The sequence below is a fragment of the Egretta garzetta genome, unplaced genomic scaffold, assembly GCF_000687185.1.
Source record: "Egretta garzetta isolate BGI_Z169 unplaced genomic scaffold, ASM68718v1 scaffold30, whole genome shotgun sequence".
In the NCBI taxonomy this organism is placed as follows: domain Eukaryota; kingdom Metazoa; phylum Chordata; class Aves; order Pelecaniformes; family Ardeidae; genus Egretta; species Egretta garzetta.
Window position 1 is genome coordinate 4,397,120 of NW_009258383.1, and position 26,585 is coordinate 4,423,704.

Genomic DNA, 26,585 nt, shown 5'->3' on the forward strand with positions numbered 1-26,585 from the left:
GAGCCTGTGAATAGCAGACCTTTGGAGTGAAACTAAAGATGTTTCAGGACATTGCCTAATACACTCAAAGAGCTAATGAGCATTCACTCCACAGGATCAAACTAATGTAGGCTAGTCCAAAAGAAATCCCCCCGGAAAGTGTGCAGGTGGATGCCAGGTCCTCATCACCAACCCTTTCAGTGTACAGATCCACTGTTATTGTGGCACGCTGCTTGGTAATGTAACTCCAACCTTTAGCACGCTGCCTGGGCTGTTAATCTCCGTGCAATCATTTTGTGTGCTTGAATGCCATTTCCTGTTTTTTACAGTTTCCCATGTAACTGCTCTCAGTTGAGATTCGCTAACTTGAGCAGAATAACTCCAGCTAATGGTGGAGAAGGACAGCATCAGTTTGCCTTTTTTTTTTTTTTTGCATGAAAGAAACGTGTGGAATCTTCCCTCAAGGTTTTCCTGACTTCTTCAGTTGTTAAATCACTTATTTCCATATTTGCTTTTTTGTAACATGCTTGCTTTAATCGATGCAGTGGGATTTTCTGACAGCACTGGGACGCATTTCACGTTCACATCAGAGGAGAGCAAAGCCCAGCAGGATAACATCTTTTTTTTTTAAACATAAGACATTTGGTTTTGCTAAACAGATTGGATGTTCTGATTTGAAATTATGAGTGGTTAGACGGCATCCTATCTTTAATTAGGTTGCACAGACTGAGTCATTTTGCAAGCTAGACATTTTAATTTACAATCTACTGCACTGCAGCACTCTTCAAGGCCTTCTGCTATGCAATAAGGTATTCAGCTTGCAGCACAGGCTTTAAAAATACTGGAGTACTCTCTGTGACTTCACTTATTTATTTTATATTTTCAATTTTAGTTGCAAATCAAACATGCAGTTACAGAAGCTGAAATTCAGAAGCTGAAGACGAAGGTAAGAATCAATATCTGGTTAATACACGCTGTTTTTTGCCTCTCATGCAAAATCAGATCTGAAGACATATCTTTATGTGGGTGGAGAAGTCAACATCCTTATTAAAGGCTGATTAAGAAGCACGGTGGCTCAGCTAAATCTTGTCTTGGTGTATATTCTCTATTCAAAGTTTCAAGTAAAATCTTAAGTGCTGCTATTAAAAGAAACTGCCAACTCGTGTAGCTTCAATTAAACATACATTTTAGGGGGTATCATAATGACTAAATGGCAGATTTCTAGTTTTTCAATTCTAATGCATTTTCTCAGGTTTTAAAATTATATTTGGATAGATTATTTTAGTCTAAGTTAGTAGGGGTTTTATTTACCAGTGATGTTAAAGTATCCTGTTTATATTAGTTCATTTTTTTGACTTCTAATGAAAAAACCTCATTTATTTAAAGGTGTTTAATAAAAGTTTCTTCTTTATATACAGAAGAAAAAGAGCTGTTTTACATTGCTGCAGTTCTTTTTAAAAGATACTCTAGAAAGGAAAAAGCTTACCAATTTAACAGAAAACATTATATCACAATCAGTTGCTATTAGTTAGATTGAATTTGCTATAGCAGTAAAAAGAAATTGTATTTTTTGTACTAGGATAACCTTTACGGGAAATCAACTGATAACTAATATTAGGTTTTATAATGACATCCTTCTCTTTGAGTACATTATAAAGGAAATAAAAAGATGACTAAGAGAAAATTGTACTTTAGAAAAAGATTTTGATTATCATTTCTTTCTAGCAACTATTTGCACTCACCTTGTATTTTGCATCATATTTATCAAATCTGCGTAAATTATTGTTAAAAACAAATTCAGAGTGCAACTATTTTCTGTAAGGACAATTTCTGTTGTACTCTTTCATTTCAGAAAGTCAGAAATCTTTTCTTCCTCTGCTTTCCAGTTCCAACCTAGCAATCGGAGCCACACGGTCAATCCCTTGGGATTGTGCCGAGCCCCATTGACTTCATGGCAATGATGCGTGGGTGTAAACATTCATCTGTGCAAATCCATTTGCAAGATTAGGGTTAATGTGCCTTTTGGTGTTGGACTTCTTTACCTAGTGTTCTGAACAGAGCTGAAGAAAATGTGGCTGGTTTAGGTATATTACTAAAAAAGCTGCAAACAAGTTATTTTTTTTTTGTATGCATCATCCTTGATGCTAGCAGAACTGCCTAGAGCAAATAAAACAGTCTCAAGAAGTAAACAAGGATGTTAAGGCATTTTTTGTTTTCCATAAATTCTGGGAGCTAAAATATACAAGGTACTGAACAACCCTACCCTTATCCAGCACCAAACGTTCAGACCTGCAGCTAGGTTCAGCTCGGAAGTGAGAAGCCTAACAAAAAAAAAATCTAACAAAAAGAACTAGCGAAGGAGCTAAGGTTTATTATAAACTCGGCAGTAAAATTTGGGCTTCTATTAAGGTCATTTGGAAAAAGTCATTGGACTTCATTGGTGCTGAATAGCGGAACTCGCAGTGGAACTGCGCTGGTCATAGAGCTAAGCAGTGCTGATCTCTTTGGCAGAATTAGCACCTGAAATCTTCAACAGCAAGGACATACTTTTCCTTTCATATTAGCTCTTTACAACTCAGTAAGCAAGTCTAAAGAAATCAAGAATAATATATTTATAACAGGTTCTCTTTGTCGTTGTGATAGTTCTGGTGTGGTTTCAGTATTGGATGCAAGACTCTGTGCTTGCTTAAATGAAAAAGATTCGAGGTTATGAGCTGATGTTAAACTTTGAATTATGCTTCAACCTCTTTGGTTTGGCTTTCTAGATTAAGCAAGATTATGACATGAAAACAGACATTGCAAGAATTCGGTAGAATTTCTGATTTGGGTTAAAAAGCGGGTAGCTAGATTAGATGCAATTGGGGTTTTCCCTATTATTTTCTAAATTGTTCTTAAATCAACTGTAGACCCTGGAAGTCAGATTTCGCCCAAACCAAGAAATTTCTCATTTTATGCTTTCTAACACGTGAGCCAGATGCACAGAGCAAAATGCATCCCCAGTGCTGACTGATTAACCCTGCAGTTTGCCTGAATACTCCACTGTTGACATTTTTAAAGCATGTTGGTATACCCCAGAGAAGCACAGAGGCTGCACTGGCTGCACAGAGCAAAGTTCCGCTTCGTCATGAGGAAGAATAATGTATGTATCAGCCTGTGTTCTTTGTCTTTGAATGCTCTTTTCGCTGCCAGCATATCACTCATATAGCTATTAATACACTGATTTTCACTATTCACGTTGTTTGAATTCATCCTAAAAGATTAGGCTGCACTTTGCTCCTTTTTACTGACTGGCATCTCCACTCTTTTGTTCAGCTGCAGGCTGCTGAGAATGAGAAGGTGAGGTGGGAATTGGAGAAGACTCAACTCCAGCAGAACATTGAGGAGAATAAGGAAAGGATGATGAAATTAGAGAGTTATTGGATTGAGGCACAAACCCTCTGTCACACGGTGAATGAGCACCTCAAGGAGACGCAAAGCCAGTATCAGGCTCTGGAGAAGAAATATAACAAGGCAAAGAAATTAATCAAGGATTTTCAGCAAAAGTAAGCAGCTATGCCAGGCTCAACAAATGACTTAGTGGCCAGATAGGAAACATATATGTGATATATTTTGAAATATGAAACCCACTATTAAACACCTGTAAGGTAAACACTATTTTTCACATTTTTTCCCATGAAAAACACGGGCTCATTATGGAAAAATGTTAGTAGTATTCAAGTATTAGTTCACTATTGTTGAAAAATCGTACTCTAACTAAATAAAGTCTGTAGTATTCCAGGTTGGAATGTTTCAGAATTACTAGATAACTGAATGGGATTGCAAACAACCAAGAGTAGTCATAGTAAAGCATTTGATTATCGAGGTTTGCAGCAATTTATATTGTATTGTGTCAGCTGGATTCACTCCTGCTCTGTACTAATGTAACATCAAAAAGAAAATTGTTTTGTTACATTTTACATTTTATTTTTCTTCTTCTCGTAGATGCCAAGAATGTTTGAGCTGAGTTGAGCTAACTGATGATTACCTGGCCCCCTCTGTTTCATGTGGTCCCCTCTCCCTGATGGCTAGCAAGAATAATAACATCTTAAGTTTCTGTAACAGCTTCCATTCCCCCAAATTTCTTTTTTTTTTTTGCAGCAACTTTTTCATTTTCTGCTGAAATGTACTCATTTAAAAAAGGAAACTCAGAAACATACAGCAATGTCAAGTGACAACTGGGAGTGCAGAAGTGAATATCCTGTCCCATTAAAAAGGAGTTTATATAGTAAAAATGTCATTACCCACTTGGAATTTCATGACTGTTCCAGAACTAGCTGGCATCTTGTGTGCTTTCTATCACAAACGTCTTAGATTTTCAAAATAAAAAGAAATAGGGAGAATAGCAAGAATGAGCTCGGATAGCCTTTCTGTTGTTATTCTACTTTATACTAGTAAAAAATCTAGTCGGTTGTTTTTAACTATCTCAGACTCCTAAAATCACCTAACAGATTTCCTTACAGTTTACTAGAAAATTAGATTCTTACCTGGAAACATACGGATGTCCTTTCTGTGAAGGAGGGCAGTCACACTCTAATAAGAGGGATTTTGCTCCATTTCCTACAACAGAACACAGCCTAAACTAAGTTAACCTTGTTTCCATTGTAAATACAGATTATGAAAAAATTAGTTTGATTTAACTGTTTTGATTATCAATTAGAACAACTGAGATATTTTTTTTTCCAGGTAAATTCCTCTTACAATTTTTATATCTTCACCTAGCATATTCACTTAGACTAAGTAACTGTTTAGGATTTTGTCCTAATTGCAGTTTCATACTTCTTACTAGGTTAGTAATAAAATATTTGTTACGGACAGGTTTTTCTAATGCATAGATTAAGATGTATCAGAATATTTTCTTTTCTGTTTGAATCTGATTGCTTTGATCACAACAAACACATCTTTTTTTCCTTAAGAGAAATTGACTTCATCAAACGCCAGGAAGCTGAACGAAAGAAAATAGAAGATTTGGAGAAAGCACACCTTGCAGACGTTCAAGGCTTACAAGCTCGTGTGAGTAGTATCTACTCTCATATTTGAAGAATGAGACAATTCTGTCTGATATTCTGAAAAAAACCCCACATCTTACAGGCATGTGCATGTGTTACAGGTAACACTGTGTTATGGGTAACGCTGTGTTACATTTCTTTCAGATACGAGACTTGGAAGCAGAAGTTTTCAGGCTAATGAAGCAAAATGGGAGCCAGGTTAACAATAACAACAACATTTTTGAAAGGCAGACATCTTTTGGAGAAGTTTCTAGAGGAGATCCAGTGGAAACCCTAGATACTAAGCAAGTGTCCTGCCTGGATGGCTTAAGTCAAGGTTTGTTTGAACCAAACCATAGCTTCTATTAATATGAATGTAAATAACATGGTTATAATTTACAATTTGAAAGAAACAATTAATAATGCAGAGATTATGTTGTTTTTCCAAAATTCAGTATCTAATGACATCTGTATTAGAGTTATACCAAATAATGCCAATACAGAGTCCCAGAATAGCTGTGCAGTGTATATTCTTAAAGGGAATTGACTACATGCTAATAAAGCAAAGATCATTACTGATTTCTTAAAGCTTTCATCAACATTTAGGTTTAATTCAATGCTTCTGTTATGTTGATAAAGTAGGAGAAAACTGTTTTCTCCTATGTTCCTAAATCCTGCCTTAACTATCCAACCACCAAAGAACAAGAACATAGTTACCAGAATGAGATAAGCAACGTTAAATCTACCATTGGATCTCTACAGGTTCTGATCCCACCCTGGTACAGACATCAGAAGGGACCATGTAGGCGGCACTCACTGTTTCTCAGGATAGAGCCTTTTGTGAATAAAATGCAAATTCTTTACTAGCACATTCATTAAAAATCTTACTTGGGTATAGCACAGCCTGATTTACTACAAAGGACTTGTAAGGCTTTGTTTTACATTACCAAAGAGCCAAAACATTTTGTGGCAACACTGAGATCTGGATAGATGCTGTCAGCATAGTGACTGTAACCTTCAATTGTTTTGCATTGAAAAGATAATTCCCATTTTTCAGGCTGTGCCAGTGAGAATATACAGATAAGTTCCACCGCTTTAGTTAAAGTTCTGTAATTGCAACTGGCTCCTCACTGTTGGAGTATATGCAGAATTAAAGCCAATTTTAGGCCCACAGCCTTGAAACAAAATTGTTTGGTACAAGAGCAATACTTACTGTGTATTTGGTAGCATCTGTGAAATCAGGTGTTGAGGGTGTTGGGATTCTGACAAGGGAACACCAGATTCTGTTCCTATATAGATTTTCATTTTAAATAAACCGTAATATTACTTACTTCTCTGGTGAAAAAAAAATGCATTTCTACTAATCTTCACAGAGCTGTTTCCTTCTAGCAAATGTTTATTACATTGAAATCTCGGAAGTTCAGAAAGACAAGAAAGTCTGTATTTCTGTCATAGAGACTCAGTAAGTGTTACAAAATATGTAATACTTAGCAACACTGTTAACAGAAACCCCTTCAGTAATTTGCATCAGGAGAGGAAAGTGTGTTTTCTTTACCTGACTTACCAAAATCATGTTTACACTTACTCTTATAACAATGTCAACACACATCCATGGCTCAAGAGCTGAAATCCAGGAATTTCCACATGTGAAAAAAAAATTCTTTGTAAAGCATTAAAGCTCTGTGTGTCAGTACTTTCAAATTATATTTTTCAATTTATAAATTTGCATGAAGATTTTCATTTTCCAAGAGCTGCCATTTTTCATTGCAAAAACGTTCCCCTGGAGAAATGTTACCGGTGTTCAGTACTTCTGAGAGTTAGAATAGACGATCTGTGATTTTAAACCACCTGAATACAAACACAAATTATTTGCTAGGAAAAATAGACAATCAGCAGCGATTTTCTGAAAGCAGAAAAAGCATAGTTAGACCTTAGATTCCAGGCTGAACTGGTGTTTTTAACAAGAGAAAAAGAAAAGCCCTTTTTAAAAATAAAGAGATCCCTAAACGTGCTGCAGCACTCTGACTTCTGTATACCTTTGCCAGTAAATTCCATATCAAAGTCTTGGCAGTCTGTCTCAGACAGTAATGTAGTGGTATTTGCTCTGCAGAGAAACAGTCTATGGCTCCGTATCACGTTTGTGTAAACCTTTAAAGAAAAGAGACTTGCCATTGTCTACTAATACTAATCACTAATAATTAGTGTATTTATAATCACCCTGTGAATGTTTGCAGAGGAGCTATAAAGGACAGGGGAGACATCCACAGTGTCCCCGGAGGGTGAGCAGTGTTCCTCTGTGTGCAGTGTGTTGGGCACGCCGTCTCTGTGACGTTCATGGAAGTGCTCCTCTCTCTTTTCTGGATTTTATTTGGGGAATATAGCACAGGCTTCTTCTTGAGCCTCAGCATTAGGTTTGTGGGGTGTGTACACAGCCACATCCCAAAATTTTTATTCTGAAGTTTGCAGGTCTGTCTTCCCTCAAAAAATCAGGTTGTGTAAAAATGCGTATTTTAATTAAAATGATGCTAAGTATGGTTTTTGCTTCAATGTGATCTGAGGTGTTTATTACATTCTTGCATGGCAATAGATATGGAAAGAGCTAATGGATGCCACTTGATGGTCGCGTACCTACAAGCATAGCTGTCCCTGCCGCTGCAGGTGCTCCAGCTGTGTTCAGCATCATGCCAGGCCGTACGACCCCTCAGGCTGTAACATAACCTCGTACCGAGTTTGAGGGGCTGCCAGTAACATGAGTGGAAGTTAGAAAGAGAAAATCAAAACCAGTGTGGCCCAACAAGTTCTTCCTTTGCTTTGCTGGGGAATATTAGAAGCCTGAGGACTGTGTTTCTTTTACAAACCTATGGCTTATTCTGAGAGTCCAGAAAAATAGATAAAGTGCACTGTAGCTTTCTGGTTTAGTGGTCATGAGCAGTGTACACAGTAGAGAATCGAACTATCTACTGGAAGGAGTCAGTGGTTTGAAATCTGAACAGTTGATGTTGATGCCGACTTTGAAAATACTTGCTCATCTCTTTGCAAATGCCCATTCAAGCTCTACTTTCTGGGTGCCTTGGGATACCCAGGGATGCATTAGTTCACAGAAGGAGATTTTTTAAATCTATCAGCCTGTATAATGGAAAAAACAGCAGGAGGACAGGCAAACTCTTTCCTGCTCCGCAGTGGTACTGAAATAATTCAGATGGAAGCCCATTGCAGTCAGGTGGTTCAACGCCTGCTGAAAGAAAGTCTAATTACATCGTCTCCAAGAGCAAAATAAAACCTGCTATGCATTTTGTGTGAGAGATTTATCAGGCTTCCCTGTGGGTTGAGAGATTCCTAGGCAAACACGTGGGGTGTTTGTGCCAGGGAGCAGCGAGGGCCGGCAGCTCCCTGCGGAAGAGGGAGCTGGGACTGAGAGTAACAGCCCATGTGGCCAGGGCAGAGACTGCCCAGCAGCAGCCCAGTCCTGCACCCAGGTGTGGAGAGCAGGGCAGGTCCAGTGATGGAAACTGGGGTCAGCCCAGGCAGGTTACGGTGGTGAGGCAGGTCTGAGGGCAAGCCAGGATGTCCATCAGTGGGCTGTGGCTCAGGTCCAGATCCACAGGGTGCATGGCCTGAGGGCAGAGCCCAGCTTCCTCTGGCGAGGAAGGGGCCCTTACGGATGCTGTGTGAGCTCTTTCTTTGCAGCAGGCTGAGCCGCGGCCAGGTACCTGCAGCGCAACAGAGAGCCCCCACTAAGTGCGAGCCACCCAGCTCTGGGGTGGAGGGAGCAGTAAGCTCCAGGCCCAGGTGGTATTTTCCTTAAACAAGGCCAGCGTGACCACTTAAGCCAATAAGTGTTCGCAGTGCTATGTCAATAGTTTGCATAATTTCAGCAGTGAAAGGAAGGGATGTATGGAAGTGCATACACCTGGAAGGACAAATATAAGCAGTTCAAGTCATGGCAATGTCCTGTTGAGTACTTAAGTCAGACAATGCTAATGATTCTGTAGTGTCTCTGTATGCAGAGTTTAACTCTTACACAAAGAAGAGAACCAAAACATGGCACTGGAAGTCTTTGCAGTGCTTTAAAACAACATACATCTGAAACAACATATATCTGCAAAAATAAAAATGAGTTTGAATGAGTCTTACCCCTCAGTTATTTACTGGCACACTAACTCAACACGTGGCTCTGATTTCAAGAGACAGTTTGAGCTGAACTGGCAGATCATCTCTGTCGAAATGGGAGACTCTACGCCATCCTTGCCTTTGTCCAGCCACCTGGCTCTGCCTCTTCTGTTGCCCTGTTCCAGCGCTTACACACTGCTGTGCACACAGTGATTGACTGAAACAACACAAAACTGATCTAAGAGGGGAAGAGGTTGGAGTATCAGACTAAAATTGGATCACTGCTGCTGGGTCAGTCATTTGAATCCGCAAGCTGCAGTCCAGATCCTGGGCTGGGGGAGGGTGTCACTCAGAGCCAGGGGTTGGGACAGCAGGAAGGAGAGCGAGAGAGTCGTGGTGGTAAATCACTGAGTCAGTTCCACCCTTGGTGAAAGCACGTTTTCTGAGACTGAAGATCAGGATAGCATGGAAAGCAATGGGAAAAATTTCAGCTTTGCTCCAAGTTGGTCAGAGTTTCTTCATTGGCTTCAGTGAGGCTAAGATGGCTCCATTTATATTTGTTTAAAGCAAAAATGTTTGTAAGATCAGCTTCTAATTAATTAGTGTGTTATGAGTGCAGTACTCGGACAAGTAAATAAATCTAGCAGGATCTGGTTTGATTTGTGCTATGAGGATTGCAAAAAAAAACAAACCCCAAAAGTTAAAAGAATAAAGAATCTATTCCTTGTCTGGTGTAAAATATACAAACACCTTTTAAAATGTGTTTTGTCTTACTTCAGCTTTGTAAAATGTTAAATTTGTGAAGTACTCAGATTTCATCTGAGCGGATGATTGATAGCTAAGAAAAGTGCAATTATGTTAGCTCTGTTTGTAGAGGCAAGCCATATGTGAAGTCTTTAGTATGCTTTGCTCACAAGATATTGAGGAATAGGGTGGCTTTGAACCTAGGCAGGTAAGATGATTTCATTGTTCCATTTTTGATATGAAATATTTCTCCGGTTTTCATGTATCACATAACAGTGTTCGGGCAGTAGATGAAAGGGGAAAGATGTGAAATTGCTTTCACTTCAAAACCAAAGGAACAGGGTTTCGTGCTTTTTCCAGCAGAAAGTTTTCTGTACAAAGACAACAGTAAGCACGAGAGTGACAGTGTCCAGCTCTTTTCTGATGGTATATAAAAATAATGCCGCACTGGGGTTTGGGATTTTTTTCCATTTTGTTGTTTTAAAGTACATACGGTAGAAGACAACACCTGCACAAACCCCAGATGTTCAGAAAATACGGCAACTTTGTAGAGTTAAGAAGTGGGAGGGTAGAGTACGCATCCTGGCTTTCACCCAGATCTTCTCTTGACTCTTTGTTGGCTTTTGTTGGGATAACTACTGCTGCCTTCCCGCACATCTCTCAGAGAGTTTTTGAGCTAGTAGATCAGGATAATGACGGATCTAACAGTCCACGTCCTGCTCCAGACAATATAGTCATTTTTCTAATCAGGGACAACCAGAGTCCCTTTGCTCTTGCACAGATCATGGCTTTCCCGTTCCTGCCCTGAGTAGGTGTGATTCAGGGTGCCTTTCATGGACCTTTTGGGTAGATTAATTTCATTTCATTTTCACTGTCATGATAAACTTTCTGCAACATCACTGACAGCTGGTTGCAGTGAAAATTTATTTGAGCACTCGTGGGTTCTTCCTGCAAAGCTGTAACACTACCTTGCTAATGAATTTGCCAAACCATGTTGCTGTTGGAAAGCTGAAACCAGGCAACTGCAGTAGATGGTGATAATCAGGGTAATGATTGCATTCTCTAGGCTCCTGCTTAAGGAAGGGGGCTTGGCAGGGTGTCTTCTGATGTGACCCAAGTGCAAGCGAGGCAAGGCTGTGTTTGTGTTAGGTCACTTGTATCAATCTGTTTGTGTGAAGGACCACGATGGCTGGTGCTGACAGAGATGTTTTACTTAAGTTTACCTGAGTTCATGTAAATTTTAAGAGTTTGAAGGAACTCTGCACAAAAAAGAGAAGAATCTACAAGAGGAGGTACTGGTTCTGAGAACAGTGCAGCAAGGAAGGAAGGAACAAATGGGACTGGCAGGTGCTGATAAAAAGATGCTTTTATTTGCAGAAGGATTGGGGTGAACAATTGGAGCACCTTATTTGTATTGTCATGCTGAACTGTGAACAGCAGATGACCTCAGAATCTAGAGGAGGATTGGGATTCCTTTCTGCTCTCCCCTCCTGTGAGGGATAGTGTGATAGTGTAAGCAACCCCTTTCTCTGCAGGGCCAAAGGAGTGAGTTTAAAGCTTGTTCATAATCCTGTGAAGGCTGCCTGTAAAGCAATCCAAACACAAATGGTTATCTGGTTATTTGCCTGCTACCTGTATTGCTCTTGGTGTGCTTCTGTCCGCACACATTGCTTGCTCATCATTTGCACGTATCATACAAGGTTATTTTGGGGAGATTCAGTACAGGAGAGAACAAGTCATGTTCTTTAAATTTGTAAGCCATTCTGATTATGATAAAAAGTAGAGCAGCCTGAGGACTGCTCTAGATATTTCCTCTGTAGTTCGATGAGCAGCCTGCAAAACTGGTGAAGTTGTAAGGGAAATGCTTAGTGAGGCAGCTGTGGGAAAAACGGCAGCCCAGTCCCCACTCCTCAGGCAGCTTAAAAGGGCAGGACTGGGGATAAATTAATTGGTCCCCTGGGGCTAAATTGGTATAGTCACCCAGATGCTGGGAAATGTCTGTCAAAGAGCAGGATGATGAGGATTCCTTTGCTTTATGCCCTGATGGAGGAGAGCTCTCTGCAGGCCAAGCAAGTCCCTCTGAGGGAGTCAAAGTGGACCTGCTTTCTGGGCTAGTACAGCTGGTTTTGTGTGGTCCTTAACGTGGGAACTATTTGTTGAATTTTTAAATATTTGCAGTTGATTCTTTGCTATGCACTTACTGGATCTGTGTAGATAAACTTGGTAATGGTTTATACAAATAACCTTTTTTTTTTTTTTTTGGATGTGTACTTTAACACTTATGAACGTATGGGTACAAGAAAAACGTGCAAAATGCATGTACTCACAATTGCAGGTCCTGCCTTGGGAAAAAGTAGTGAAAGATTCTTCTGTTAAATAGCTTCAAATCGTGTTCCGTGCAGATTTCAATGAAGCAGTGCCAGAAACAGAGAGGCTGGACTCCAAAGCTCTGAAGACTCGAGCTCAGCTTTCAGTGAAGAACAAGCGGCAGAGGCCTTCTAGAACAAGGCTGTATGATAGCATCAGTTCAACTGATGGAGAGGACAGCCTTGAACGAAAGGTGAGAAGGACTCTACCCTCTCTTTCAGGCTTCCTGCGGAGTGCTAGATTGCCCCTGTAAGTCATTTGGTCCTCTGTCTTTGTCCGTTTGTTGTAGCACAGGCAGTATTTATTCTTCTGTGGCCAGTATGCTATGAATATCCTTGAGTGACGTGCGAGTTCAGTCCCCTTTGAGTCAGCACACCTGGTTTTTTGGTTTTGTTGTGATTTTTTTTAACAGGAATCCTGGGCTTTCTGATTTACATGTGCTTTATAGTGCAGAGTGGGTCCTTTCATTTATGCAGGAGGTGAAAGGAACTTGAATCGTGCATTTCTCTATTTGTTAATTTGTTAACACAATCAATATGATATTCACTCGTTTGTCCTACTCTGACTTCCGTCTGAAAGCAATTACCAATAAACAACACTGTGTGTGGTATCAAGAGGTAATGGCATGAATTGCTAAAGCGTTCCGTGCAAATAGAAGGCTAAATAATGAATAAAGGCATTGCATGTTCAAAGTAAACCTTGCTCTGATTGGTTACTAAATGGTATAACATGCTTTATAATCTCTTATACCAACAGCCGTCAAACAGTTACAGTAGTCCCATGCACATTTCAAAATCACCACTGCCCTTATGCATGAGAGCATCCTCACCAGCATCAGATTCTGGTGCTTCCTCCCTCTCCCCCGTGGCTAGCAGTGCAGCAATCTCACTTGACAACCTAACTGAAAACCAAGAAGAAGGACAGCACCACAAAGGAGGTGTTCTTGCCCCGCACACTCGGGGAGACACTCCACTTTCCTCTCCTTCAAAATCTGGGCACAGCTCTGAAGCATCTCCTTTGCATCACCCAGCTGGCAGGAATATTTTACAGGATAAAGGTATTACTATTTTTTACAATAAATTGATGCATCATTTTTCTCACTTACATCTACTTTATGAACTTTCATTGTGTATTAGGGCCTCAGCAACTAGAAAGCCATCATCTCATAACTTCTTTTGTCTACCTGGAAGTCAAAAATTTACAAATGATCTTGTGTGATGGTGTAAGAAAAGGACAGCGTTTAAAATGAGATTGGGAACTGCTGCTTTTCTTTTTTTTTTTTTTTCTTTCTTAGAACTCACTGAGGGAAGTTGCCATTAAGAAAATCTTGTATTTTGTTCTAAAACACCAAAACTATTAGACCTCAGGACTTTTCTGTTTTAGAAACATGCTTAACACAGTGTACTTATTCGAATTATGTGATTTTGGCACTGCTAGATGCTTTTTTTGGAGGGTGGGGACAGGAGCGTAAAGCAAGAATAACAGATTGTAGCTTTTAATTGCTGAGAGGCAGCATAGTCTAGATTAAACAAGAGGTTAGTGTCTGGAGACTCTTCATTTACTGAAAAAAATACCAAGTAATTTGTTGGGGAGGTTGGCTACTTTTGTTATTTATTTAATTCAGATACTTTAAACGTAAGCTGGATAAAACATGCTGCAATCATACCTAGCTCTCATCTCTCAGACACCAGTTTATTAAATGCATTGACAATATGATACGGCACAGAATACTGAGCCCTTCTTTTCAGATGCCTTGTGAAATCAAAGTTAGCATTTGACACAGCTTCTTATCTGTGCACCTTGCGTTCTCGAACTGTCACATAAGCTAAAATAGGTGCTAAAAGTTGTTTATAAGTGAGGACTGCGGGAATAGGTCTGGATAGGTTCATAACAGACTTTTGCTTGCTTAATTTAACTGAAAAGAACAATTTGTTGAGGATTTTTGTTTGTGTGTCTGAAAAGACCTGCCACCGATTTAAAGCCTATTTTTAATTCATCTTCTTACAGGGCTTTCACACAGATTCCTAAAAGACAGATTAATGAAGTTGTGTTGAATTTAGGATAGGTTAATACATGCTAGCATTTTTACATGAGTTCTGAAATTGCTAGTCTTGACTGCATAGTTTCTAACTGTGTAATTGTTAATGAATCAAAGTTAAATTCAATATTTGAGTTTTGCAAGTAAAAATAAGGGTGTGAACATAAGAATGTGATTTTCCAAACTCGTACTTCAGCTTAAGTGTCTGATTGGTTTATCAGTGAAGTCGTAAATCCTGCATTTCCAACTGAAGCATGAAAAATACCTTGATAAAAATTTAGTGGAGACTAGCCTTGTAGTGTAAGGAATGGGGTATTATATTCCACCCACTGTGTCACTCTTTATTAGGTTTGAAAAATAATGTCTGTCTAAATATTGGTGTCATGCTTTCCCCACTGTGACCAGTAAGTAAACAACCAGTGCTTTTGAGTGTATCCAGATTCAGATGAGCATGAAAATTAAACCAGAACAATTTAGTTTCAAATGGAAAATTTGCATTTAATTGCTCCTACAAAAAATAAATATCCTAAAGCAGTTGTTTGGCAACAAGTGTCATAGCGATACAATTCTAATTGATTATTAATTTGGCTGTCACACTCTTACAGGTCAAAAAATAAAAAGGGCCATTGTATTTGTTCTGTTTGTTCAGGTAGGGTTTTTTTAGAGATGGAAAGAGAGTACATCCATGGACATGTCTGTGTCTGTTGATTAATTTCTCATTAGCAGAAGTGAGCATTAGCAAGCTCACGCTTGTCTTTTTTTTTCTTATGAGATCCTGCAGTGTTATGGAAAGAGCTGAAGTGACATGGGATCAGTTTCCTTGAGAAATGATGAGGAATTTCACTTATTCATCTTTTAAGCAGAACTTTTTCATGTATTTTCTTCAGTTCTGCCTGGTCTCTGCAACAGCATCCGTTGACAAGGCAGCTGAGGTGACCTTTATGGGCAATACTCCGCTGATGGCTGCAACCATTTGTGACCTTGGGGAAGAAACTTAGGTCTAATCTCCTTTCCCATCCGTCAGCCACAGATTACTTGCACCAGCTCCTTAAGGCTGAAAGTGATGCATTAAACAGCTTCTGTGTGATTTATTCTGAGGAACCGGCTCTCCCTCACCCTCTCTGAAGAACTGCAAGGAGTCAGGGAAGATGCACCCAATCCAGGGTGGTCAAAGTCCCCTCCTGCCCAGGCAGGGCACCTGCAGCCCTGGTTCATGGCCACTGCCGTGTGCCAAGCATTGCATACCTCCGTGTGTGCAAGACCCTGTAGATTCAAATCAACTCAGCCACTGAAGCCGGTTTTGGGACCTAGCCCATCCATCTTCCTCTGTATCCCATAGCCACCATAAATGTTTTCCCCAGCAAATTGTCATTACTCAGAGGGCCCTGACTGGGCCAAGCTGCATGTGAGTGGGAGCACGGTGATACAAGACCCTCAACAGCAACTTGCCATGCCAGGTACCTGCTACATGTCCCTGTTGAGCTCTCCAGATTATTTCATAGAATCATAGAATAGTTTAGGTTGGAAAAGACCTTTCAGATCATCAAGTCCAACCATTAACCTAACCCTGCCATCCCACCACTGAACTATGTCCCTAAGCACATCTACCCGTCTTTTAAATACCTCCAGGGATGGGGACTCGACCACCTCCCTGGGCAGGTGTTATGGGCTCGTACCTGTTAAAAGGGCAAAGCAGCCAAATGTCTGCCTTGGCTCCAGTGGGAGGGGAGGGTTCAGGGCAGTTCCAGCAAAGCAACGCCTTTCCTGCAGTGGGGGGCCCAAAACCGAACACAGGATTCGATGTGCGGCCTCACCAGTGCCGAGTACAGGGGCACGATCACTTCCCTGCTCTTGCTGGTCACACTATTCCTGATACAAGCCAGGATACCATTGGCCTTCTTGGCCACCTGGGCACACTGCTGGCTCATATTCAGCCAGCTGTCAACCGGCACCCCCAGGTCTTTTTCTGCCAGGCAGCTTTCCAGCCACTCTCCCCCAGGCCTGTAGCCTTGCATGGGGTTGTTGTGACCAAAGTGCAGGACCTGGCACTTGGCCTTGTTAAACCTCATATTTCTTCTACAACAGCAAAGCCTCAAGCTACTAAATGCTTTCATTATATGCCTACCACAAAAGCAGTGTACATTATAGTTTAATTTACTTTCATTAAGAAGTTTCTCAAAAAAGCCCACCTCTCCCTGGCCCCCAAGCCTCAGTTGCCTGTAAATAGTTAGTGTGAGAATTAATGTTGCGATTTTTATTCTTGAAAGTGGCAATTTTGACAGTGGTTAAATGAGAAGTATGCCATAAAGGTGAAAGAGGAATCGTAAGAGGAGACAGGAGGGGAGAGTGCACAGCATAGGGTTGATGGCAAAGTGTGCATTGCCTAAAGTTCTCCTCGGCCTCCCTGAGGGATGGATTTCTTCTCAGGAGACTTTGCCTTGCTTTTGTCATTCTTCATATTACTTTTTTTCTGTTTGCTTTTTTGGCATGATGTTACTTGTCAGTTGTTCTTGAATGTTATTTTTTTCAACAGAATGACTTGTTCTGGTAGAAATAGTATGGCTGTTAGGTTATGGGTATTGCACAAGGCTTATTTTCCTGCTTTTCCCAGGATTTATGAACCAGTTGCGCATTGAATTTTTTTGCTTGAACGAAAACTTGCCCAAATATTATTCACAAAGCAACATACAAAGTTCTGTAAACATAGTTGACTGACCTGTGATAGAGCTGTGGTATTTGGGGTTAATTCTGAGGGCTTAATTTGTCAGCTATAGTAGGAGAAATCCACAAACCCAGCAGTGCTTTCAGTTAAAAGTCACCATGTGTCTGAGGTCACGTTGTAAAAGGCACCAAGCCACAAGTGACACGAATGACTGACCTTCATTTGCTTCCTCTCGAGTATTTGGGGACAATCTTTATGTTTAAGAATCACAGAAACTGTGTCTGAATTTTTCAACTGCTGTGTGTTTTCTTTTAGCTTCCATATAGATTTCACAGGATGTTTTGCAGACTCAGATGCATTGTTTTGGCTTTATAGGTGCTGCAGGCTGTTTCCTCTTGAGGCTTTAACAGCATTTGTAGAAGAGATCAAAAATTGGTAGACATCTCAGGGCAAATCTATTAACTAAGCTACTTTGAATTTTTTTTTTTTTAAATTCAGAATGGTTAGATTTCAAGTTAAATGTTTATTTTAACAAACATGTTCAAGCTGAAGAGATAACTATTACCTAGCATGTCTATCATAAAAGGTGCCCTCAGCTCCAAAGTTCAAGAAAGTATTTCAGGAGTCGTTTGGGAAGTAAAGCATACGTACCAAATGAATTCCGTAAAAGGAAACTTAAGCGGCTACTGATGAGTTTAAAACTGCATTCACTGTGATGTTTACCTGTATATCTTTTGTGTTGTTCAACTTACTACATATTCATTAAAACTCAACCAAATTAACTTTTCATTTTCTTCAATTAAAATAAGATTTCTTCATGTGTATTTTCAAATTCTGAAAGCATTTCTTTATTCCTCTTCACACCATCTTCTTAAAAATGAGAAGAATTCACGTAATTAAATTGTGTACTCACACACGTGTACATGTATGCTTATCTGATTATGCAAAGATACGTGAATGTTCTGGATGGAAAGTGGAATAGCTATCAGTAGCAATTAAAAATAATAATGTACATTCTCCCATGTACAAATGTATCCTAGATGGTGCCACATGCGCTCAGGCAGCAAGAACAACTAGCTCCACTATAGGGCATACAGAAAAACTAAAGCGAAAACTTGCAGATCTTGGGTAAGTATTTTGTTATTTAAAATACTTTTTTTTTCATTAAAAGGATTAAAAGTAAAATTTCAAAGATGTTTTCTGATGTTTTCTAATATTCTTGTAGGGCTCCCTTGAGAAGGAGTTCAAACAAGGGCAAGAAGCGGAAAGAGAAAGAAGCTATTAGGGTGACCTATGGCAGTAGGTATGGGTAAAAGATTGAGGATGCAAGAAACATGGGAATAACCTAATTATCCTAGCAGATGGGAACATTAACAGTCCCACTGACTTCATGTAAATAAGTGTTAAGCTTTGAGATAACCTTCTGAGCTTACAAACCTACATTTCTTAACTAATGGCAGACTAACATAAAATCTTAAAAATATTTGGAGGCTTATAATATCATGGCATCACTACTACTGTTGCATCCACTAATGGGACTTGGAAAAAAGGGTTATCAGAGGTGGCCTACAAGATGCATGCACAGTCAGTTGATAATACCCATGAACCCGAAATCTTGACGTAATTCCACATGTATATTTTTGAAAAAACCCCCAGAGCAAGGATGAGCAGCAGCTGTTCACTGCAGCTTCACAGCACCCACACCAGAAACACTTTCAGAAGGGTTTGTTTCTGAAGATGAACATCATAAGTTGAAAAGAGATAGGAAAAATGCTGACTGCATTTGTCACATCACCAGCTCTCAGGGAAGGAATTGTGAATTCCTTATGAGATCTGATGAGACCACGTCACCAGCATCTGGACTCTGAATAAATAAATGAATGTTCAAAATCACAGCAAGCAATCTCCTCTGCAAAAGCTAGTGTAGATTTTTACTGGAGGTCTCTCCTCACGTACTCATGAGTCTGACAAGATCACAGCTACAAGGGGTGATACCTGGTTCCAGGTGTGAAAGACAAGTTAATGTCAGGAGTGCTAAGCAAACTTAATACATTCCAAAAGTCTAGAAAGAACATAGCAACTCAAAAACCCTCTGCACATAAAACAGTGCAAAAGAAAACCCTCATGAAAGAAAAGCTATCAGAAGAAAGCAAACTTTGAATGCTACTCAGAAGATCATAGTGGTGGAAAACCAGTACGTAGCCATTTGTGGCGTTTTGCTGACAGGCTAATATATGGAGACTGGGTGGCACGTATATTTTGTAGCTCTGTAAAATCAGAAAAGCAAAAGAAACCTTAGAATTCTGACTTACTCCCTCAGGCACACTGTACTGAAGTGTAATGTTCTGTCTCAGCATACGTTTGTACATTCGTATCCTGCAAATACCTGGCAGGATCTTCAGTGATCTTAGGCAGCAGTCATCACCTCTGGTGTCAGAGAAACTGTTCCCAGTTGGTTCCACTGGAGCATCCACTTGCCATGTGACTTGGAGTTAGTGATATTCCCTGCTGGATTTTCCTAGTGACGGGGAGAGATTTGTTAAAGCAAATTCTCTGCACCTCTGTGCAGCTGTAAGGCAGCTAGTGCCCTTAGCAGGGCATTAAACTTCACGTAGCATTAAAATATGAAGCCACAGGGTAGGGGAAATGAATGTATACTTGTTTGTAAGAACTCAATACGTTCCTTATACCAACATACACAGGTGGTTGTGCAATCCCATAGGTATCTGCCTTAGACAAAGCAGATCTCAGCATAGAGACATCAGTTGTTTGTTCTGAGTTCGGATACAGTTATTAAAAGCAAAGTTTAATACTGCTTTCAAAGTAAAAATTCATAAGCATTTGTAATCCTCACTGTGCCTCTGTAAACTGGAATATCATTTCAGTGTAACTTTTTAAACACCTATTGTCGCTTCCTCTGTGACCAACTCCAAAGAATTTGCCTGAGAAGAAATGTGAGGATGTTTTCTCTACAGGCCAAAGCTGTATAAGCTCTTTGAAAGAAGGAAAAAGGTGATAAAAAGACAGCATCCTGCTGTAATTATGTCCATTGTAGCAACTGACTGATGTAGAATTAGCCACGCTGTCAGATGGATGTTGCATGTATTATTTTGCCGTTGCCAAAATATAGCACTCAGGATGTGTAAATAAAATCCTGAGTTATTTCCTAGACTACTACTAATGTTACGTACATAAAAAAATTCCCCATTTAGGTAAGAAGCATATATTCCCCTGCCTGAAGTTAGGTGATGCGGGCAACGTCATTTGTCTTTTCTTTCTACCTCAGGCAAGGTCAGAGGATGAGGGAGGAGTACAGGACTGCGTCAGATACACCTGCCTTTCTTTATGGAGCTAAAGGGAGGGAGGATTCTTCTGCTTCCATGGGTGGGGGCCCATTGACAACCTCAGTTTCGTCCATGCAGAAAAGAAGCTTCACAATATACGAAGCTCTAGTGATTATGTTAATAATGATTTAGAAGCTGTCCGGAAGGTAGAAGTTGAAGGGAGATTTATATATGTGCAATTTGCTGGTGGCTGCTAAGAGCAGTAGAAGTTTAATGCTCTGAAACAGTAATATATAGGTTGATATAAATAATATGAGAATATGACATATGCATAAGTTCTTTGAGGCACACATTTTGCATAGTTATTTTTAATTTACATATTGTACCATTGATGTGAAATATTCAGTGAATAATTTAGGCATTTTATTTTGTAACTGTTACCTTTGCCTTGATCACATTATCCCCTGCAGCCTTTGTTACTACAGAGAGAAGCTGATAATATCACATGGTGCTTCTTTCATTTTCCTATACTAATAGCTTTAATAACATTAAAATGAAGATAATAATACTATATCAGTATTTAGCTGTTGTATCAAAGCCACAGCTCCATAGATGGATACAGACGCACCTGATGCATTCTGCCTGGGCTCTAAACGCAAGCCAGACCTTCTCTGGGAACCAGAGCCCGCTTGGGTCAGTGTGGGGGTCTGATCTATTTAACCATGCAGAGATACTCTGGGGCTCAGAAGTGCACCAACATGGCGTGTGGCTTCTTGACTGGAGCTGGTTCACATCCGAACAGCGGGAGTACAGGCGTTTTCAGTTGGCATCTGTCTCTGTTTGCTGGGTGTATGTTGTCTAAGAGAGCTTGTGTTAGAAAAAGAATGAAAAGAACTCACTTTTTCTTCTTTTGCTGAAAGAGAGATTTCAGGTATATCCCTGCCAGCTGCGTGCCACTCAGTTCTTTAGTCACAGTTACAGGGAACATCACTCTTTTTACAATTCACTGCCTCTGTAGCATTTTGTTTTCTCTTATTTTATAGTCTAACACGTATTCCTGCTCCTTTCTCTTGAACAGGACCGCCAGAGAGATGCTGCAGAGATCAGCAAACACTAAATCTTTAGCAGAGCGATCCTCCTCTCTCCCACACTGTGTACCATTCACATGGTATGGAGAGAGTGGCAAGGGATCCAATTCTTCCAGCAACCTGCCATCGCCTACCAGCTCAACTGAACCTTCCTCTGAAAATATAAGTCCAGCTAAAAAAGGGTCAAAGGTAGAAAATAAAAACTACCTTATTCCCACTGTGTTGAGTGGCATAATTGGCTTCATGTTTCTGGAAAAAGAACAGGCCAATATGTGACTACTACAATAAACAGTGCATGGTGTTCATTGTAGGGTAAAAGCTCATCGGAACAGAACATCTCTGTCATTGTACCATTCCACATTCTACCTTTTTACTCTGTCTTAATGTACATTAATTCAGTAAACTAACTGTGCTGTGCTGTACCGTAACAAAAGCAAGTGGTGCCAAGTGGAAATTAGCATTTGGATCCACTGAACAAATGCTAGATTTGTGTATTCAGTTATAGATATTTTCTGCATTCTTCAGGACTGATTGTGGGAATACCTACCCACGTAGGTTCAAACGAGGTGTCTGCAAGTGAAGAAATGCTGTATGCCGTCAGTCATCTTTCTTTTCTCCCCCAATAATGAAATCTGTTTGTCATGCATGCTGGATGTTGGACTTAATTCTCTATATGAAGATGCTTGAACTGTAAATATGAATTATTGCAATTTAATACATCTGTGTGATTCCTTTCTATGTGCATGAATGTTTCAGCATGATAACTCCTTAAATAACCCTTAGTTATAGTAATAGACTTAGCTTTTTCGTGTTTATTTTCACTTTTGGAAAATACTTCTCTGCCTGTATCTTCTTACAACTCGTAGCAGTTGACTTTTTAACATTGGTCCGGTAAAAAGAAACAGATACGGTTGTCAGCTTTACATACGGGAATATGAATCAGAACTCTAATTTCTCTGTCTTCTACCAACACATGTGTGGACGTAAGAGCAGTTTTCCATAGGCATTTCATAGTCTTTTGGTGCCAGAAGCTGGTGATACCTTACTTCTGCTGTGCACTAAGCTATGCAAGGTCGGAGCTGTGCTCCTGTTACCTGGCAGGGAGAGCAATGCAAGGCTGACCAGTCCAAATCAGATTGATAGAGAAGACCACAGATGAAATCTCTGAAGGTTAAAGAGAAACTCAGCAGTTACCCAGTTTCTGCTGAAAAAGAAAGATGAGGATTAGACATGTCAATCCTATTTGTACCTTTAAACAAACGTATAAAAATAATTTTCAAATGGGGCGAAAAAGCACTCCCTTTTACAGTTAGTATTAGGTTGAGGTTTGGGGGAGGGGGGGGTTCCTGCTATCATAATCATTAGCAGACCTTGGCTATCTTGTATTTTTCCTATAGAAAATTAAATTTTAAAAGACTTAAATTCATCGTTAGGCTGAAGCTTGCACAAAATAGAGGTGAAAGAAAAATCAGAGTCCTTGAAAAATATGTTCTTCACACAACAGGAGGTAGAGCTGTTGAACTCCTGGCCTCAGAACACTGTGGGGGCTAAAAGCTGCCATACTAAGGAAGCTGCTCGGATTTTCTTCTCCTCTATACAGAGTTGGGAAAAGCAGAACAGGAATTTTAAATGCAGGTGCGAGAAAACTGATCAGAAAAACATTTTAATGTTCTCTGTAAAGTTTGCAAGCTCTTAAATTAACAATTCCTGCTCTCCAGGCTTTTAAAGCTCAGAGTGATACCAATATTTAGTTGGATTTCCAGCAAAACTAAGACACTTGATATTAGGACCAACACTTGATATGTTTGGAAGACTTCTTGTTTTCAGGAAAGATAGGTCAAATACCTTTCAGGGAGATAAAAGGATAACATTTTTAGTGTTGTTTTTGGTTTTGATGTTTGGATCCGTTTTTTTTTTTTAATTGAATGTCAAAGGTAAATTGCATGTGATACTCATTTAGATGTTAGATTAGAGGTTAGAGGTCTCTGTATCATCAGCTGTATATTCAAATTAAATGGAATATCATGGTGCCCTTAATATTTTATAGATCTGGGGGGTTTATGGTTCTCACTCTAACGTGAAATACTTGTTAATTTTTTGTCTTCTTCTGACGGTAGTTTTGTTGTATTCCTGGAAAATATGTGCATGCTTTTTCTATTATTTGCTGTAAGGTGTGATGTCCGTCATTGCGTTGTTAAGAAAAAAACAGGGTTTGTTTTATGGTGTTTATTAGTTCAGTAAATAACATTCAATATCCAAACATCTCTTTTACTTTCAATTTCATTTATTTCTAAAGGCATAGTCAAAAGAGGGAGGATCCTTTCACTTTTCTAGGAGGTTATTTGGGACTCAGAAATGGATTCACAGGATCTTTTCCTTGCTCTTTCAACAGTAGTTATTCTCCTTGCTCTTTCAATAGCAGTTTTCACTTCTCTCTGCTAATTAATCCTCTGTCCTATTCTTTGTGCTACTGCCTGTGCTACGCTTGTCCTAAATATTTGGAGGACAGTAAAATGCTAGTGATTAACCCACGGAAGCAGTAATTTAGCTCCAGGATGAGAGCCAGCGTCTTAAGAGGGAGTGTGGAAATTGTTTTCAGTCCCCTTTGCTATTCATTGAGGCAAAGATGTCTCTTGAAGTACACAGTGGTAAAAAATACTGTGTGTTCTATAAATATTAACAATACTAAAAATTAGGCTTCCTCATGTGTATTGTAATTGGTTTGGTAAATGATTGAAATCACTCCTGAACTATGCCAACCTGGAAGACAGAAAGCAAATTTCCCTTTTAAATGCAAGTATGAGATCATTTGGTCATTCTAACCCATCTTTTTCTCCACAGAATTTCACCTTCAACGATGATTTCAGTCCCAGCAGCACAAGTTCAGCTGATTTGAGTGGCTTAGGAGCAGAACCTAAAACCCCAGGTTTCTCGCACTCCTTAGCGCTGTCGTCAGATGAGGTATGCTGATGAAATCGTTTAAGGTGGAAAATGGTTGTTTTCTTTTTTCGATGGCATTTTTCTTGATAATTACTCAAATAATAAAGGGATATTTTTTAGGCAGTAGAATGGGAGAAGAAAATCTCAGTTTCTAGATTATTATTTTTCTTGTTCATATAATAAAGACTTGAAAGAAAGGTCCTATGGTATTATCATAGGAAAGAAGAATGTAGTTGGTTTCCTAAGAGATGCTATATCCTCACACATTTCAATACATTCTTCCTACATTCTAAATATGTACATGCAGACCCATAGATATATAGATATGCCTACACTAAACTAGACATGAGACAGTTTTGAGATAATAAACGTGCAATATAGTTCGGTAAATATAGTTGAGATGTAAGGCACCTTCGCCTAGACTAATTTTTACCCTAATATATGGAAATAATAATGACCTGTACATGCAGTAATTGTGTGTTACTGTACCTGAATGTATGTATATTGATTAGAACGTATATGTGTTAATCTACTTGGCATTCTTTGTGCTTGCTTTGCACAGTGGATTTGAATTCAGTTACTTCAAACCGGAGTTTTTTCGAACAATGATAGCGTGAGGAAGCATTCCTAACCCTGTAAATTGGTGACATGATTGAGCTGAATGTAATATACTGAAAATACTTAAGACAGGAGTTTTGTAACAACTCAGTTGTCAGTGAAGTTGCACAATTTGACAGTAGCTGACAACGTGTCCTGTGGACTCGGGAAAGCTGTGCCTTTGTTCTTTTACAAACACTCCATAAGAACTTCACATCCTTCCTGTGAGGTTTGAGCTACGGGGTTTTTTTCTAGAGAGAAGGAACTTGAAGTATCTATGGTTTGGGATTTTTTTTAATGATAGTTAGGTTTGTTCTATTATGGCCTGCATGCTTTGCAGATTTAAAGAATGAGAACTGATCCATGCAACCTCATTTGCCATAATGCAAGTCTACAGACCCAGCCATTCTTTAGAGGTTACTTACTCAGGTAATAAAGGGCAAAAATTTATAAGAATCATAGGAAAGTGCAGACAGGTCTGTATATTCTGTGAATTACTGAAAAAAACAAAGCCATCATTTATACCTTAGTTAGTATTAATACTACCTTGATAACACATTTCATTCTCTTACCATGTTTCATTCCCCTTATATTATGTATTTTATTGTGACAATGCCCTGTTCCCAGTGGCATTGAATTAAAAGCCTGAAAATGCTTTCATTTTGCTTGTTCAGCTCTCTACCTTAGCACTTCTAAAATACCAAGCCTGACCAGGTCTATAAAAGTGAATGTGTTTTCTCCATTCTCCGCCCCCGAATCGGGCAGCGTGTTCAGCGAGAGCTGCAGCGGAGCCTCCACAACCACCCTGGCAGGGCATTAGGGCCAGCGTTGCTCCTCAGCCTTTCACAGCGTATTGCAGCCAGCGCTCCTTCGCTCAGGCTTCTCTGGCAGATCTGACACGATTATTTGAAGGAGATGGAAAAAAAAAATAGTGAAAGGGTGGGGAGGGAACCCAGTTCTTGCAGGTTGTTCTCCTCTAATTAAGGAGCTTTTGTGCTTGCAATTGGAGCCATTGGGAAGGTTCCCACTGGTTCTAGGGTGTCAAGACCAGGAACTCCAAGGGGGTTTCACTGACACAGTCTCAGGTTAGCTGCCAAATCATGTGTGTGCTGAGCTTTCAACATAACCTCTCTGCTTCTGGAAATAATTTTTTTTAAAGAAATCTCTTTGGTTTCGAGTAGCCATATCTGTTTGCAAATCTTGGTGCTGCCCTTGCCTGAACTTTTACATGCTGTTACATGTTCTGTATTTTGTTTCTATAATGCTTTTCTTTCCCATTTCTTTGTTGCTCCCTCACTCAGAGCCTGGATATGATTGATGATGAGGTGAGATACTAGTGTGCTGTTGTGGTGAATCGTGTGACCATCGCGTGGCAACGTATCGTCTCATTTGCAGATTCACATTTCTTGTTTTACGGTGTTGTGTAGCAAACCCCCTTATTCAAGCAGAACACGCAGATGTCACTGCCTCCTCTCCCCTTGTCTTGAGTTCCCCTCCTTTCTGCTAAGAGTTCTCAAGGCCATAGCAAATGCAGTTTTTGCGGTATGCTGGAAGGGGGAGGAGGGTCGGTGTCAGAGCAAATCCACCAGGGCAAGCATCAGCTATGCTGAGCTCCTGCTGGCGACAGGAGAAGGAAAAGATCGTGCTTAAACTGTCTTTTCCCCCGCCCTGAGAACTGGACAGCCAGAAGCTGAGAGAGCTCCCAGCATCGTCTAATCCAGTGCAAAAGCTGCTCTCACAGCAGAAAGCAGC

The 26,585-nt window shown here is 39.8% G+C and overlaps 1 protein-coding gene across 3 annotated transcripts in view; it reads left to right on the forward strand.

The window, feature by feature from the left end:
- The window catches only part of PPP1R9A (protein phosphatase 1 regulatory subunit 9A), a 141,827-nt gene that overhangs the window by 113,087 nt on the left and 2,155 nt on the right, over positions 1 to 26,585 (forward strand). Inside the window, exons 7-17 of one of the 3 annotated variants that reach the window (XM_035897124.1) lie at positions 872 to 925; positions 3,292 to 3,521; positions 4,932 to 5,028; positions 5,169 to 5,340; positions 12,260 to 12,417; positions 12,981 to 13,281; positions 17,965 to 18,052; positions 18,150 to 18,227; positions 21,287 to 21,485; positions 24,138 to 24,257; positions 26,135 to 26,158. In XM_035897124.1, the coding sequence (XP_035753017.1) occupies positions 872 to 925; positions 3,292 to 3,521; positions 4,932 to 5,028; positions 5,169 to 5,340; positions 12,260 to 12,417; positions 12,981 to 13,281; positions 17,965 to 18,052; positions 18,150 to 18,227; positions 21,287 to 21,485; positions 24,138 to 24,257; positions 26,135 to 26,158 (1,521 nt within the window). The remainder of the gene's footprint in view (positions 1 to 871; positions 926 to 3,291; positions 3,522 to 4,931; positions 5,029 to 5,168; positions 5,341 to 12,259; positions 12,418 to 12,980; positions 13,282 to 17,964; positions 18,053 to 18,149; positions 18,228 to 21,286; positions 21,486 to 24,137; positions 24,258 to 26,134; positions 26,159 to 26,585) is intronic. The other 2 variants (XM_009641901.2, XM_009641909.2) reach the window with 2 other exon arrangements.